Genomic DNA, 18,710 nt, shown 5'->3' on the forward strand with positions numbered 1-18,710 from the left:
CAGTTGCAATAATGCTGGCATGCAATCTTTGCTAGCAAGGGGATATTGTATTTATTTCTATCTCATTATTATTTACGAGCTCAAGGTATATGGACGGATTTCCCCCCAATTTGATCTCCATCACAACCATCTTATATGGATGTTGCACCAAAGTGCAATACAGGAATAATACACCTATACTGCTTCCAGGACCTGCAGTAACTAGGGGTGAGCCACTGCTTAGAGTCACTTGTTTCCATTCTCCTTTTAATCAGCTAGAGAGAGAGAGTTCCTGGGATTCCCTAATTGTTCATTTCAGTTCAAGATGAGTTTAAGCAAATATGATCATAGGCATCCACCAAATTGGAGTGTGACAAATTGGGAGGTGAAAAGGCCCTTTTGGGAGGTGAAAAACAAAACAAAACAAATGGATCTGATAAAGGAGAATGGATAGAGGTTGGATCTTATAGACCAAGCAGTCCCTCCCAATGTTATGCATTGAAAAGGAGTTTAAAATTAGGAATAATAGAATACAACTCCTTAAACCAGCAGCCCCCAATATTTTGCATACCAAGGTCTGGTTTCATGGAAAGAGAATTTTCTGTGGACCGAGGAAGCATGGTTTAGCATGACACCTGCATCCCACGGATGGGGCTTTGCTTCTTTGCACGGCCTGGTTTCTGGCATGCCATGGCTCTGTGCCAGCCCATGGACCAGGGGCTGGGGAATCCTCCCTTAAACTCTGGATTTAGTGGGCATGGTTAGAGGGATTTTCCCAGCTCCCCCCCCCCCTCCCAACAGGAGACAGAATGTCTGCAGCTAGCATTATTGCTGGAAGTAGCTCCGCAGCCACATTATTTGACATTCAAGAGCTGGGATGAGGCTGGATTCACCTACACAGTATAATTTAAAATCCAATGCAAAAGCTCTACTGATTCTTATCACCACCGATGGATAAGACATCAGAAGCATTACAATTTGGAGGGCTGGAAGTGAGGAATCACTTGATGAAGGCAATGAAAAGGAGTAGAAATGTCAGTCTGATGCATCTAGGTTAAAGAAGAGCTTTTAGGTTGTGCTAACAGGCAATGGCAACCTTATGCCAACAGGTGGAGAAGAAATATAGCAATTTGTTACTAGGCAGAAAGACTACAAGTTTACACAAAATGTTAAGAGTGCAGAAGTACCAAAGGCACATATTCTGAAGGCCATTGTTTTTCAATTTTATCATATAGCTGCAAAATCTAGATCATCAAAAAGGCTGAAAATAAAGATAAAAACAGATGTCATTGGATTGGTACTGGAATAAATTATTGAGAATGCCTTGAACTGAAAGTACAAACACTTATTTGACACTAAAGAAAACACATGCTACTCATTGCAAACACTAATACTGAGGCTAAGCCAAAGTATTTTGAATGCTTACAAGAAGGCAAGAATCACTGAAAATAAATTGAATTGTAAAAAGCTCTCAAATAACAATTAAATACACTTTTAAAAAATATAGAAAATCCTGGGGAAATAATGGTCACTGAGTTACAAAAATTTGGAAGAAACTAAATAACAAAAGAAATACAGAAATTTGTGGTACTTGTGTTGTTAGGAGCAACTGATCTTCCACAAACTAATATCCCTAATTGGATCACATCATATGGTGACTCACTTAATAACTGCAATAACTTATGACTGTAATTTCAGGCTCAATTACAAAAGTTGAGAGCTACCTACAGTATATAAAATAAATTCTTGATGCCTAGATAATTATCCTGTTCAGATTTAGCTACCATCTTATTCTTTTCCTTCCAAGACTATTTTTTTGGTAGATTCTTTAAAAAAATGGTTTTTTAATTTACTGAAGTCTAGCTGCGTGTGTTAAGAGTTACTTGTATCTGGCACAGCCTTTTCCTTATCATGAAGAAGTAGATCTATGATTTCTAAGTATGTTCCCTAGGTATATGATTCATGGGCATCATATACTTCAATTATATATCATATACTTCATGTGTTGCAATTAAGGCAAGACTTAATTCTGGACTTTTATTCTGAATTGTCAAAGGAAATGAGTAATTCATATCCTTTTGGTCACATTTTCCAAATGGGCAATGTTCTATTAATATTGGAGACAAAATCCTGTCTATAAAAAAACCTTAGAAAATGTTACAAATTACTAGAGTTATTAATAAATCCTCCATTCCACAATATATAAGGTGACCAACCGTCCTCCTTTAGGGAGGACAGTCCTTCTTTTGTAAGTTCTGTCCTCCCTCGAAAAGTGTCCTCCTACATGTCCTCCTTTTTGATATTTGAAGGCTAATCTGTTGCGCGTTATGTGACGTATTTTATGAAACAGTTTTTAATGGTGTTTTTTTACTTCATCGCAAGTATATTGAACAGATATTGAATCTTGTGTTGAATTTTTATCTAAAGAAATGCTAGACATTAAAATAGATGACAATTGTCTCTTTGAAGAAATTAGAAGACTGAATGTATATTTAAATTCTGAAAAATTAATACAATGGGAAAATCAACATGTTGAAATTGATAATTGATAAAAGATGGGTGGATATTTTCAGCCATTTCAAAAATGAACATATTCCATGTGAACATTTATTTATACTTGTTCAATTTACGTTGTGCTGCCCTGGAACTAATGCAGCAGTTGAAAGAGTTTTTTTTCAATTGCCAATGATTTTTCGACAAGTGAGAAATCGAGATTGAATGTTGATACTCTAGCTGCAGCATTTGCCGTAAAATTCAATATGAAGGATATTTCTTGTTCAGATATTTCCAATATATTGTTAGAAGATGATACATTGACAAAAAATATTAATTCAATGGAAAAGTACTCATTCAAATAATAATTAACAGGCATGTAAGCATAATTACAATATAAAATGTTGCAAATGTTTTTATTATGCATATATCATATTTTAGTGTATTATTGTTGCAATGAATAAAATATTTCTTTTATTTACGATATATTTTTTCCAATTTATTTGTCCTCCTTTTCATTGTAAAAAAGTTGGTCACCTTAGCATTTTGGACAATAGAACGTGTTTTGTCCTCCTTTTCATCGTAAAAAAGTTGGTCACCTTACAATATAGTTTCTTTTTCATTCAGAGCACAAAAATTAATTCATCTAAATTATTGCCTGCCACATTCTCAGTATTAGCGACATTGAAAGAAGCTTGTTGCTTCGTCTCATCTTTTACAATATCAATTATTTAATTATCCTTAAATAACTGTAACGGTATACTCTCAGAACATGCTGCTTTTAGCGTAGGTTTTCCAATTGCAAATTAAGATTCACATTTTCTCCCTCTCTCTCCCTCCCTCCCTCTCTCTCTGTAGTGTATGTATATTTGGTTTTTTGTTCTCTGTTGGCTGAACACTTTCTGAGAGAGAGAGCACAAACAAGAAATTAATGAAACATTAAAGGACTCAAGCATTTTAGTTATACATCCTATTGGAACCCTAAGTGAGACTGCAACTTTAGGAATTTTATCTCCTTAGTAATGAAGCTCAGGCAGGTGCTTATGAGAACTTGGAGACCTGGAACAATCAGGCTACTGTGTATATAGAGAAAAGCCCCAGACAGCCAATGTAGGCAGATGGGGGTCTAACAAGAAGCTTAGCTGGCTACTATGGTGACAGCACTGGAACCTAAAAATAAACAATTGCTGGAAATAATATTGGTTGAATTGGGAGGGCGGGGAATAGAAGCTGTATACAGTCCATCACCATCTTCCTAAACAGAATCTACATTTCTCCCACAACCTTTCTTCCTTTCGTAGCTGTAGATTTTTGGGGGAATTATTTTTATGTATAAACCAAATAAATGCAGAGAGATTAATTGAGAAGAAATCACAGCCTAGAGCCGTGATGGTGAATCTATGGCACACAGAACCTCTTCACATGAAGACCAGCTGGCCTGCGTACCGGCGTGTGCCAGAACCCAGAAAAGAGCAGCAGTCCGGTGCGCATGGACGCCAGGCCAGTTTTCCGGCACAATGCGTGCGAAGGAACCCGGAATAGCAGGTGGCTGCTGCATGCATGCTTTCTTCCGGGTTCCGGAGTGCACATGCATGCTCCAGTTTTGGCACTCGGTGCCGAAAAGGTTAACCATCACTGGCCTAAAACATTGGTATCCAATCTTTTGGCTTACCTGAGTGAAGAAGAATTGTCTTGGACTACATATAAACTATATATAGTTTTTATAATATAGAACCACATAATAATGTGATGTAATAATAGAACCCATAATCTTATGGGACCACATTACTAGCTGTACAGGGCCATATGAGGCTCATGGGCTGAGGGCTGGACACTCTTGGACTATAGTCTTACAGGACTTTGTGGGACAGAGGCAAAAATCTTTAATTCATTTTATACAGAAGCAGAATTTCCTTTTATCTATTTAGAGATTCTGATTATAAACTGAGTGAAGAATGGGCAGGGAACAAAGCCTGAAAATTTAGTGCATGCCCATCTTAATACCCTCACTCACTTACAAAGGATGAAGAAAATCCAGATGTGCTTCTGGAAATGGTGATGGCGAACTTACTGCATTTGTGTTATAATCTCTTGTTTCTGACATAATAAACACGTGAGAGGGAAGAACACAAATTTATGAAAGGAGGAACCAATGAAAGAATTTACAAGCACTAGCTCAACTATGCCAATCTAGATTGCTGAAAACAAGAGTAATGCCCAAAACTTCCTATGTCTTCAGCTGGCCATACCCTCCTCTAAAAGTCTGACAGCAAAAACCTTTACAATAATTTTGTGTTCCTAAATGGTATAGAACTATCATATTTTTCAGGGTAATCTAAAATGAAAAAGCTATTCTTTCTGGAAACAATCCACATATCTGTTTTATGGAGCAGCAACCATATTAGCCTAAGTTTCTGCAATTCACTCTTACTTAAATGAAACAGAAATATATATATATAAAACTTTTGTCTTAAATCAAATCAGATTATTGGTCCATTCTACCTCAGTCAACAGTGACCAGCAGCAATGCTTCGGGCTTTTACACACTTTTTACACAACTGGACCCAGAGATACTGGGAACTGCACCTGGAACTACTTACATGCAAATTATGTACTTTCCTCACTGAATTACAGCCTGCTCTGAGTAATGAAACATAAAATGACATGCATTTTTTAGAATGATCACAGGAGATAGAATTTGTTGAGCCAGCAAATATGAAGAGCTACATTCATATTTAGAAACCACCCTATCAGCATGTCTGAACAGGAACAAATGAAAATGAAACAGCTGTGATTTAAAAGTAATCTTTTGTATCATACCTATTTAAAAAATATATTATTCTAGAAAATAGGCCAATTTTTTTAATGCACTCATACCTATACACAATACAAGAAAAAACATCTTCAAAGGGGAGTTGCAGTTCTATATGTTAAGAAAACATAGGTGTAGCAGAAAAGTAGATGCTCAATTAATTTAACCAGTTGCAGTTCACAATCTTCTTCATAGATGACAACAAATAAGGAGAAAGTTGCAGGTAGAGAGGTGATCCCAAACCCCCAGCTTTCTTTCTTTTTTTAAAAAAAAGAGTTTATTTCTAAAATAAAATAGAATTTTGGATTTTCCCAGTAAGGTGGTCAGGGGAATCCTGAGGCGGCCGCCAATAAACGGGAGGCCCTGGCCACAAAAATGTGGCTGGCAGCTCTAATAGCGGCAGGAAGAACAAGAACCAGCGCTCCAAATGAGCTCTGAGCTGGCAGGGTGACGAGCGGTAGATGTGCACAGGTATAAACTCTGAGTCCTTTGCAGATACCAGCTCAGTCTAAAAGATTTGGTTGATGGAGAGTCCAAGAATGTTGCAAGTCCTACAGCCAAAAATATATATGTCTCTCTCAGGCAAGACTGAGTCGAAACTGGAGCCAGACAGAGAAACCTGGAGGCATGGCTACAATTTGAAGACTCTGGGCAGAAAGGAAAAGTTAACACATTCTTGGACTCTCCCACAACCACACTGGAGAACATCTTATGCTGTAAAATCTATTTTTAAAAATCCTAAAACACGATGCTATTAAAAATATTGAAACCCTAAACACTCAAACAAAAAAATCCCAAACACGCCCATCTTAAATTTAAAAAAACCCACATAAACACACACATATGCACACATAAACACAACAAATGGTTCAGGTTTAAGGATTTTTAAAAGGCAAAATATTATTATTAACTTTTATTTTTAGCCCTCTTCCTGATGAAGGCATCCAATAATGTGTATAAGGGAGTAAAACAGTTTTAAGCAAATGAAATAATCAACCATGATTGCCCATCAGACAAGACAATATATTTATAAAAGACCATCTAAAATGTAGGTTGGTTCTAAAACAGAAATGTCTTTAATTAAAATTTAAAAGAAGGAAGCAGCTACATTTCCCTCAGAGATTAGCTCATAATCGAGATGCTACTTCTGGTCATTGAATTGTGAGTCCAAGAGACCTGGAAGTCATCTATAGCTGATCTTAGTGCCTTGCCATCAAGTGGAATGGAAGTTTTAACACCCATTTTGCTCCTAACGTTCACCCAAAATGGGAAAATTACAGCATCTATAATCTGAGGCTTTACTGAAGGCTTTATTCAATAAGAGGCAGCTTTTATTATTTTCAGCACTTCTGCAATACTTTTTTCTCCAATGGAGAGCTTCAAATAAATCAGCTGGGCCTATTCAGTAATGCTCCTTTCCAACTTCCGTTAACTAAAAGTGTTGAAATTTAATTACTAAAAATGAGGTTGAAGTACAAACTCTTCTAGCAACAGCAATAGCACTTAGACTTACCGTGTTTCCTCGAAAATAAGACAGGGTCTTATTTTCTTTTTACCCACAAAATATGGCTTGGGCCTTATTATGAGAGGAGGTTTTATTGTTTTGGGGTTGCTGGGCAGCTGCTCTCTTCCGAGCGGGCTCCCCAAAAGCCGGACACAGCCTCATGGGCAAATGGCTGTGTTGTGCTGTCGCAGCAGCACAACACAGCAACCACGAAGCGACCACGCTCACGAGCAGCCATCCGACAAACCCCTTTCCAGCCGGGCACAGCGCCATTCATTGACCTAGGAGCATCGCCAAGCTGTGTGAGCCACATTTTATGACCTTTCCTGGCCTTTCTATGGCCTGTTCGCTGCCGCCCGGCTCCCACGGCTTGGCGCCTTCGAAATGCCAGTGAATGGCGCTCTGCATGGCTGGAGGGGGGGTTACACGAGCGGCTGTTCGGCTCTCGTTCACGCGCCTCCCAGCCTCGCGACGCCCTGGCCCAGCTCTCCCCGCAGAGCCCAATACCCCTAGGTCAGTGAATGGCGCTGTGCCCGGCTGGAAAGGGGGTTTTCCGGGTGGCTGCTCGTGAGCGTGGTTGCTTCATGGTTGCGGTGTTGTGCTGCTGCGACAGCACAACACAGCCATTCGCCCATGAGGCTGTGCCCGGCTCTTTGGGAGTCCATTCGCAAGAGAGCAGCAACCCGGCAACCCCCCTCTTCAGCTGGGCACAGAGCCGCTCACCAACTTAGCATTATCCCAAAGGCGGCAAGCAACGTGATCACCTTTGCCTCCCCCCCGGTTCCTGCGGCTTGGCACCTTCGGGATACCGCTAGGCCGGTGAGCGGTGCTCTGCCAGGCCAGAGGGGGGTGTCCAGGGGGCTTATTTTGGAGGGGTGCTTATATTTTTGCCCACCCAAAAAATGTGGCAAGGCTTTAGTTTTAGGACATGTTGTATTTTCGGGGAAACACGGTATATACCGCCTTACGGTGCTTTACAGTCCTCTCTAAGTGGTTTACAGAGTCAACATATTGCCCCCAACAAGCTGGGTCTTCATTTTACCGACCTTGGAAAGATTGAAGGCTGAGTCAACCTCGAGCCAGTCAGGTTCAAACTCCTGGCAGTGAGCAGTGAGCTAGCCTGCAATACTGCATTCTTATCACTGTGCCACCATGGCTCAGTTCTAAAATACTGTATCTAACTTTCAGACTGATGAAAGGGGTTTTTTTATACAAAGTTTTATTTCAGTCTGTTAAACTATTTCATGTACCATGTTCCAAAGAACACTGAGATGCAAAAAGAAACAGCCAAATTCATAACCACTATTTTGGAGTTGTTTTAATGTTAACGCTTCAACGTGTTATATGCCAACAGAAAAACCAACAATAATTGCAGGAAAGCCAAAAGGCCAAGCTATGTTTACAGGACACATTTGTTTGGAAATAAAATAAAAGCAAACACCAAATGAGAAGGTACAGCGGTTAACAAATTCCTACAATTTCTACCAAATACAATTAAGTGTTAAATTGCCACTTCCTTATAAAGGAAGGTGGCCAAAAAGCGAAGGGAGTATTTTGGGGGATGGAGGATAAGGAATAAAATAAAAGATAATTGAGCCCAGGACAGAGGGAAAAGGAAAAGAAATGAGGATAGCTAGAAAACATAAAAGAGAGAAAGTGACAACTATGAGGCGATTAAGCACTCAGCATTCTTGTGACAACTATGAGGCGATTAAGCACTCAGCAGGAGCTTAACTAATGGAGCTATAAACAGAAACAATATCAAAATTAATAATAATTTATTAAACTTACATGCCTCTTGGCTATCATTGACTGGGCGGCTCACAAACAAGCAAAGAAATTGTAATCAAATCAATAAAACATTAAAATAAAAGTAAAAGATGGCAAGTGCAATGATGCAAGGACCTTATTCTCCCTCACTGAATTTTGGGGCATCTGCCTTGGGGGGAGGGTGGCATTGTGGCACGAAAACAACTAAACTCACAAAGTTTCAAGTCTTCAAGTTGAACACTGACCTACAAACATTCTCATCTATCGGATAAAATCTGTTCATACACCCTATACTTCTGAGTGTAGGTAATCCTTGTTTAGTGATCGTTCACAATTATGATGGTGATGCAACCAATCCTGATATTAATGACCTTTGCCAAGTCTGTCAAGCAAAAGAAAGCTGAAATAAGATTGTAAGCACGGGTGCAGTTTCATTTAGCAACTACCTGGCTTAATTGCTATTGTGGTTGCTAAATGAGAACTATCTGTATAATTAAATAAGACTTAACATTTAACACATCCATAACATTTAGGATATACACAAGTGTAAAATCTCAGTCCTGTATGTATACAGAATGAGGCAAGTGCACATTTGTCCTTCAATCCATTCACTTGACCCACCATCCCTTTCAATCTTATGTCTCAGACTCTTTTCTTTTCGTTTTTTTTTCTTTGCACAGAAAAGCAATGAAAAAGTATGTTGTATTGGTCAGCCTTAAGCCCAGAAAGGATACCTATTAACAGTCTTAGGCTTATATTTGTATAACAACTATTTTCAGTGCTGCTACAGGACAGAACGGCAAATCATAAAACTGAGAAATGGTTCCAAATACTTCTAATTTCGGAATACCCTGCCACATAACTACTTCTTCCAAGGGAATGCAACTGTTCAGGTTCAAAGGCTTTTCCACTCAACCATTCCTGCTTACAAATGCTCACCTCTCTTAGCTCCTGGGCAACTGAATTTAGGCGTTCGTTTTCAGACTGGGTATTGGCAAGGACATTCCTCAACTGCTTGAGTTCCGTCTGCAGTTCCATAACCTTTTTCATGTAGTATTCTTCTTTTGTGGCAGATTCCTGTATCAGAGTCTCCTCCCTGCTCTCTCCATCTGCTGCTACTTTCTTATGGTTGGTATGAGCCTGACCAAAAGCCTGGAACAGAAATCAAAGCAGGTTGTTGTTGTTGTCGTCATTGTCATAATCAAAAATTAAATAACATTTTGCAGAATGCATGTTTATTGTACCTTAGGAAAAGATTTAAGCAGGCCAATGTCTTTATCCGTGAAACTGCAACAATATATTTTAGGAAGACAGATATACAGATAAAAATGTCCTTTTCAAGAGAGATTAGCTAAGAGAAAATGGCATATATAAAAGCAATATCTGAGCTGATTAAAAAAAAGCTTGCATTCTCAGATTTGTGGCATCTTAAAAAGAAGCAAATCTTATACATTTTTATAACTACTTTCAATAGTTCTATTATAAATTCACAATAGGCTGTTCATTTAAATCAGTTTGATTTTCATTTATGGATATAGTACTGAGATAAGAGTCAAACATTAACAGCAATAAATAGAATCCACAAGGTCCCATTTGAAGCATATATTCACCATATAAGCATACAAGTCACGCCAGAGGCAGTCAAGCCAAAATTTCTCTTTAGATGTACCAAACAGATCGATTTTGTTGATTTTTGATGACTAACTCAAATTTTTTGTCTTTTAAATAGCAATTATGGCTATATTGGCAAATTAATGTAACTCTTTTGATAAATATACCTGCCAATATGTACAATTAAGGCAAGGAGAGTTATATGTATAAAACAAATGAATGAAATCTTTCTCCATATAACTTAGAGCAGGAGTTTTAAAAACTGGGGAAGACAGGCACAATTGAAGGAGGTTGCAAATTTTGGCCAAACACATTCCTACTTTCCCTGAACAAACAGCAAATAAATGTACACCTTTGGTCAGAATATTAACAGTTGCTTCAGCCAGGTAGGTGACAAATCATCTTTAAGAAGGTCTGAGAGGTCCTTGTGCTCTCTGATTTTGGTTATTTTCTTGTAGACATTTAATTACGCAAACTAGGTAACATCAACAGTGCTATCCCAAAGATGCTTTTTTTTTCAGGTAACTGGGCTTTCTGGGTTTTTTTTTAAAGACGTTTCACTTCTCATCCAAGAAAATTCTTCAGCTTGACCTTCCATGACCTGGATGACTGAGAACCTCCATAGACATCATCAGTTCTAGCACTAATTATTTTTACCCAGTTTGCATAATCAAATGTCTGCAAAAAAAAACCCAACCAAGCTCAGAGAGCACCAAGGACCCCTCATTTCAACTCTGAACTACAAATATTTTATTTCATTGAAGAAGGTTTATTTCTGTGGTCACTAAGTCAACACCACTAGAATATAATTAAATATTCCATCAATCAAAATCCTGTTTTCCCAGTCTTACACATATTATCACTTTGTTTTTGCTGACAAAGTATTCTCTTCCATACTATTTTAGTACTTCTACAACAGTCTCCCATTTCCTATATTTATCTATTATTTTTATAGATGGCCTCCTTCATGGATCATTTCCTTCAACTGGCAGCTTGGGCAGCCAAATTATGCTATGAACTATATCACTGAGAGTTCACTCTCCCACGATGAGCTTCTCATAGATGAGAAGAAATATTAAATATGTTTCATGGGAGGAGAAAAAAGGCAATAATAAAAATGTATGTTGCTCAAGGATGTACTACTGAATTCCTGATGTCTCTGAGTTTGCTTTTCTTTTTGCAGACATTGCATTACCATGGCACATAATATTATCAATTCATCAGAACCCAATAAAGAAATGGCAACTAATTTTTATATTCTGTCCCAAAAATTAAATTCACCTTTACAAGCAGGACAAGGTCAACTGATACTGGAAGATGAGCTACTCTCATTCTCATCAGAACAATTCAACAATTAATTAATTAATCAATTAATTTAATTAATTTATTTTATGACTTTTATCTTGTTATTATTAAAAAACAAATCGTAAGGGGAAATCCAATCCTTTTTGGATCCACTGGTGCTGTCAGTTCCATGCTATACAAGCATTTTCCATGTATACTTTGTTGTTTATTTTGTGAGACACAATTGTGAATTGCAATTGAAAAACTACTCTCAACCCATTATTTTATATAGAGTCATATATGCATATAGACATCTCTCATGCATATGTAATGATTCTTAGTAATTGTGGTAACAAGGAATGGGTGTTCCACCTTTCACAATAACTGGAGTAAAACATTAATTAACTGAATATTTTTTTTTGTTATTATAAGGAACAATGAGCAAATTCAATTATATTTTTCATTCTGGGAGATTTTAATAGCAAATGAATTTAAATTTCAAATCAGTTTATGATTTCTTAATAAGCAGGTATGAATATAAAATATATACAAATTGTATGGAATTTTTTCTTTTTTTAAGGAATGTATGTCTTATGTATTACTAAGGGCAAGTTATAGCTGCCTCTAATATGTTCCTCACCAGATGCTTTTTATTACAATTCTGGCAAAATATTTTTGAGAAAAAATCTCAATAACATGGTAATAAACTCTGCAATCATATAATTTTTATTTTAGCCATCTAAATAGATATAGCATTATAAATTTATTCAACTACCAATGTTAAACATAAGGTTTGCCATCGCAAAATAGTTTTGAAGCCTAAAGTATCTTTATCTGGAACAATTGTATTTAATATTTTGGGGAATGTATTTAGCTAAAAATTAACAGAACAAAATATTTTGAAGAGCCCTGTAATTTATTCAGATCAGCTTACCATTTTCCTTTTTTTAAATTGTGTTCATATACCATGCGAAACATGGATTCCTGATATGTCTGCATATATACTACAGTAATATGTTATTAATCTTCTTCTAATTCTTGTGATGTTTTGTTCATTCAGTCAAAAATGTAATGCAGTTTTAAAATATTTTAAATGCTACAGGAAGTTTTCAGCAAGTTAATTGATATAAAAGAAAATACAACTCTAAGGTTACTTCTCAACCTCTTATTATTAACCAAAGAATCAATCAGTTACATACTTATAATAAGCTTAACAGATCAATGAAACATCATTTTAAATCTTTCAATAGGTTTTGTTGAATGACTGAGCTATTAAAAACTGGTTGTTAGCTTATAAGAACTTGTAAGAACTGGTTGTTCTTACTAGCTTATTTTAATGAGATTGCAAGCGAATCTATTAACTACTGATTAGAATTACTTTAGGCATTCTGCTATGAACTTGTAGAACTCAGGTGCAACTCTCAATATGTAAATATCTTTCTCCTTTATGTTATGTGTCATGGAAACAACTCATTTGAGTTTACATTCAGTCTTAGCACACTAAGTTGCTGATAAATATTAATATTAAATAATTTAAATATTAAATATACTTCTTTCCATTCTCAATACTTCGATCTTTTCCCACCCTTCATTTAAAACCTAGTGGTATCCAAGCATTAAGCATGAATAGAAACTGCATTTATACATTAAAAGAAGAGAAATATGCATTATATCACAAGATACTAAGATAGCAATTATACAAGCATTGTATAAGACCCACATAAAGAACAAACACATAAACAAAAAGTGGAAACAGATAAGCAAATAGAAACAAATGTGGTTAGGTTCGGAACAGTACTCAGTTTTGATGTATCTGTATCATCTCTAGTTTGCTTGTCCCCATTATTTAATAGTTTATTTTGTGTTGATATTGCCAAGTTGTGGTTAATTAGGATAGAAATATTTGCAGCCTGCTTCTTGCCCAAGGAGGATATATACAAACATAGGGAGAGTCAAAGATTATTCTCACAGAGCTTAATTGTGATATACAATCTGAATTCAGCCATGGGCTTTAATGTAATTTTTTAAGGACACTACAAAAGAGGCAGCATAATATGAGAAATATAATTCCCATTGTAGCAGAAACTTTATTACATTGCTCTCATCTCCTGAGGTTCAGATATTAAATTATTCAGTTAGCTTAGCATTGTAATGTCAGTGAAACTCAGCTTTCCATTAACCCAACTCTCTCCAAATGGTTGGGACTGACAATCAAGTAGTTGGCTGGGAATTTTGAAAGCTACAGAACAACAAATCTAAAGCACACTACTGAGGAAGTGAAATACCTGTACTGTACTTACAGAAAGACATGGTATAAATGGGATGGGAAGTAACAACAATAACTGTGATGTGATGTCAGCTCAGCATTCTTTAGAGAAAAAACATTCTAAGATAAAATCTAGCCTCTCATTTAGAGAGTAGCCTTTTGGTTCAGATATACTAGGCGCTGTAGTTCAAACTGTAGACTGTAATTCTTCTGTAGTTTAGAGTTTGTAATCCTTGGGTTGTTCATTATTCTGTTAATTGTAGTGCTGCTCAGAGTTAATCTTTCTGAGATGAGGTCTATACAAATTTGATAAATACATAAAAAGCTTAATACAAATAAAAGGCTTAATGGGATTAAGTTAACTAAAACCGGAATAACCTAGAACAGGATTTTTTCTGTTGCTGTTCATATTTCAGCATAGCTATAGAACATAGTTACAGCTGTTTGCACACAATAACATCTAGGATGGGTCCAAATTACCTGAGGAGCTGTCTCACCCCAATGGGACTGACCTGCCCCACCCATGCCAGCAGAGGAGGCATACTGCGGACCCCATCAATCAAGGAATTTTGGCTGGCAGAGTCCAGGAGAAGAGCCATCTCTGCCATGGTTCCTGCCCTTTGGGACATCTTGCCTTGGGGTAAGACATGCTCCCACCCTCCTGGTCTTCCGCAAGAGCCTGAAGACCTGGCTCTGCCAGTTGGTTTGGGGCAGGAGTATCACGCTGGAGGTGGCTGATGAACCAACAGGAGATCCCACCTCCCTCCCTTCACATCCTGGTCCCTCGCTCCCAATCTTTAATTTTAATTTTTAATATTATTAGAAATATCTATTTTATGGTTTTATTGCTTTTAATGCTGCCAGCCACCCAGAGTCACCTGTAATGAGATGGCTGGCAAATAAATTTAATAAATAAAATAAATTTTGCATGTGGATGCAGGTTCAAATCAGTACTGCTGTATTTCTTTTTTAAGTACCTTTTTAAACATTTCAAAAGGAAAAGCCCTGGCTCTAAACAACAAAGCCACAGTAAGAGGGAAATGGAATTACACTATTAATTTGTCTTAAAGTCCATCATCTTAGCTAGTGTATCGCTTAATATGTGTAGGGTGAGAATTAAATGGAGACATCAAAGTTTGAACCTGGATTCTTCTGCATGAAGAATATGTGCTCCAAATACATCATTTAGAGGGGGAAATCAGAGATGAATATAATTTTAAAGCATAATTATAATCACTTTCTCATAGCAAACATGGGATAAGGTTGGGAGAGAGCTGATCTGAAGTGATGAAAGCCAAACTTGATTTTGACATGCTTCTAAGGGATTGAAGATTTAAAGAAAAAAATCCAGATCATCTAATTGTACAACTTGGTTCAATATCATTCAGTCACTTGGGCTTCCTGTATTTTTTTGGCTGTGATCCCCAGACCCCAGATGGTCAAAGTGCTGTTAAATTTAATCCCTTGAGTTGTGTCTGGACATCTGTCCATAAGTAACTTCCCTCAAGCCATTTATTTCACTCGTATAAGCCACAAGCCATCCATCAACTTGTAATTGCTTTGGGTCTCTGCTGGCCAAAATCAAACTGATCTGGAAAGAATTTACCAATCCATCTTCCGACTGTGTCCTGTCCTGCTTACTAGTGCAATAATTAAATACTTTTTTTATTGCACAAAGATCACAAGCTTAGGTGTTTCTGTTTTTAAAAATAGATGTATGTACTTGTCATGCTTAGCTATGTTTATTGATTAAACCTTAATGACTGAACTTACGTATCAGGCTAAGCTGCAAACAGTCTACAACAATCTGTGTGAGACCCAGCTTTGCAGAGTAATATCGTTGTATTTTATTATAAGTAGCAAAAAGTACTTCAACATCTCAATGAAGACAGTGAGCCAATTAATATAGGATACACATATTCAACTAACTGAAGCAAGAGCTATAGCAATTCTTTCTTATTCTGTAATTCTGATATATGGGCAGCCAGGGAGAAACAGACTTATTGCCTGTATTACTCCCCATCTCCATGTAAGTAAAATTACATGGAGTTTTAACATGATTTTGTACGGGTTTTTTTTTTTTAGTATTTGATAGTGAGCCACCCAGAGTTGGTCAGAAGATAGGTGGGCTACATAAATATTTTAAGTAAATAAATAATATGCTGGACTATAGCATGAGACTTTGCATTTGTGAGTGTTATCTTACAGAATATAACAAGAGTCTACTTTAATATACAAGACACTTTTCTTCGCATTGACCTGCATGGTCTGGAGAACTAAGATACTAGTCTTTCCTAAAATGTGTAAAACAGAAATATAAAATCAATATAAGCCTATTATAACACCCCCCACACACACACACACACACACCTCTGCCTCTCACATCCATGCCAGAGTTAGGGAATCATTTGGCTTCGGCTTCAAATGGAACATGAAATTTAAGAACTCACTTTTTTATTTAAAAATTACCACAGTGCATTTCTCCTCAATATTGTTTTTAGATCACTATTTTTATATTTAAAGGGCATTTCGGTCTATTGTGGGCCTAGAAACCAGGAGACTGAGAGTTCTAGTCCAGCCGCAGATATGAAATCAAGCTGGGTGACTTGGCAGGTTGAGCATTCTCTCTCAGCCCAATACTTATCACATGGTTCTTGTTGTGGAGAAAGGAATATTAGCTATGTTCACTGCCTTGAATTACTTATAATAGATAATATCAGCAGAATATAAATTAAACCTCAGCATTTGGCAGTAGCCTGGATTTTATTATGTCTCTGAAAAATGATAAGTAGCTATTAACTAAGAAGTTTCCTTTGTTTGGTAGTAAAGCTGAAAAAAGAGGAAATGTTTGGTTGTTATTATGTCAGCTGATCATAATACAATATGAAAGCTTTCTAAATTTCTTGCTATAAATACTTCTAATATTTTCTTGTTTCCCTTTGCCCTATGGCAACAATGATTTCTTAATGACTAAACAATAGCCATGAACCAAAGTCAAGCAGTGCTCTGAGCACCTCCGAAGCTAGAGGCTTGATTTGTCATCACAGACCAAGAGAGAGCATGTGATGTGCCCTGCCCTCCAAACAAATCTGCCAACACAGGGCTGGGCTATCATGCATAATGCATTACGGCAACCACCACATGATTTGTGAAGGTGAAACCAGACATTGCGGTGCTTCACAGCAGAAACTTCCAAATGGTTCAAATTTAGTAGCTGCAGTAATTAAAACAAAGCTTTATCTATATAGGTGACGGGGAACCTTTTTCTTACAGCGTGCCAAAATTTCACGTATGTGTGCTGTCGCGCGCGCATGTCCACTCAATCTCCCCACCCACATGCGCATGCGTGCACATCCCCCACACATCTCTGCACCACCGCTCCCCAGGCTCTTTCCTGAAGCCTGGGGAGGGCAAAACAGCCTCCCCCGGAGGCTCTCCAGATGTCAGAAGCTGGAAACGGGTCCCTTGGATGGATTTTTCGCCCTCAGGCTTCAGGAAAGCTTCCAGACCCTGGGGAGGGCAAAAAACGGCCCCAATGACCCAACCATAAGTTCGGAAATGATCCTGAACTTCCAGTTGGGCCATTGGGGCCGTTTTTCGCCCTTCCCCTCCTCCAGAGGCTATCCTGAAGCCTGGGGAGGGCGAGAATGGCCTCCCCTGGCCCTCCGGAAGGGTTAGGGTTAGGGTATAGGAAGTTATTATTTTGTAATATTTATATTGCTGCCCAACTTATGTTCTATAACTCAGAACATCCCCCCAAAACAATCAAAAATTAATACTTGATGTATAAACAATTGTAAATCTTAATTTTTATTTTCAAGAAGTATGTAACTACTGTGCATCCTTACTTATCATCTTTTGCAAAAGCAGATAAAACTACCCATGTTTCCCTGAAAGTAAACCCTACGCCAAAACAAGCCCTAATCTGATTTTTTTGGGGTGGGCTTAATATAAGCCCTACCCCAAAAATAAGGCCGGGGACTGGGTGTGGCCTGCTGGCCCCTTGGCACAGCACAGATACCTGTAAGTCCGAGCATGGAAGCAGAGGCAAGAGGGGAGGAAGACGAACACGACACCCCACATGGGTGCCTTCCCGGCGTCGCCATGGACAAGCCAAGAGACAGTGGGCAGCATGTTGGGATCGCCTGCCTCCCCACCCCCCCGTGCCTCTGCCTCCACCTGGCTCTACCACACACTTTTCACCCAGAGGGAGACAAAGCTTTGTCTGCTTGCAAATGGGATGCCGCATTTCAAAGTGTCCCATTTGCAAGCAGATAAAGCTTCAAATCTCCCTCATTTCTCCGTCCGGGTGAAAAGTATTTGGGAACAGTGTTTTCCCTGGCTGCGTCGCTCAGCCTCCTGCTCCGATACCAGAAAAAGTGAACCAGCAGCTACGTGGGCTCCTGCTACACATGGCTGCCAGTGCTGCCAATGCAAGAAGGTTGTCTGGGCATGGAGCCACATGGGCCCTGAGGTAAACCGATGCGTGAATCGGGCAGTTCACCCCCTCACCTTGCAGTGGTGGCACTAAAAAAAAAAAGACACTCCCCAAAATAAGCCCCAGTTCTTATTTCGAGCCCCCCCCAAAAATAGGAATGGGTCTTATTTTCAGAGAAACACAGTATATTAAATCAAATCAACCCTTTGGGAAAATCTAATTGAGATTTTATTTTGTTTTACTCAAGGCTAAGATCTACCACACAAGTAGGTTATTTCCTGAAACCTGGCTCAACAAATTTCAATCATATGGAGTTTTTCTTTCCCTGCAGGTTTATTTTATTTTTACTTGGTGTACATTATGGTATGGATTACAGCTTTGGGAATGTTCAAGATGGTTATCTGTACAGAGGTTATGAGTGATCAATCTTTTAGCATGCTCTCCCACAGAATTATCTACGCAATCCAGATCACGTTTCTTCAAGGGAGAAACTTGGAAATAATTTTCCGTACTCAGAGAACTTAAAAAAAAAGCCAGTTCAATGTTCATTGGC

The 18,710-nt window shown here is 38.0% G+C and overlaps 1 protein-coding gene across 5 annotated transcripts in view; it reads right to left on the reverse strand.

Annotated features, from left to right (window-relative positions):
• The window catches only part of BICD2 (BICD cargo adaptor 2), a 105,550-nt gene that overhangs the window by 19,352 nt on the left and 67,488 nt on the right, over positions 1–18,710 (reverse strand). For all 5 annotated transcript variants that reach the window (XR_014174091.1, XM_081938377.1, XM_081938378.1 and 2 more), the window contains exon 2: positions 9,498–9,710. Coding sequence is in view for 4 of the 5 variants with exons in the window: in XM_081938377.1 (XP_081794503.1) it covers positions 9,498–9,710 (213 nt within the window). In the remaining variant the exon portion in view is untranslated. The remainder of the gene's footprint in view (positions 1–9,497; positions 9,711–18,710) is intronic.

This window comes from Natrix helvetica, assembly GCF_964273705.1.
Source record: "Natrix helvetica genome assembly, chromosome: 1".
Lineage (NCBI taxonomy): Eukaryota > Metazoa > Chordata > Lepidosauria > Squamata > Natricidae > Natrix > Natrix helvetica.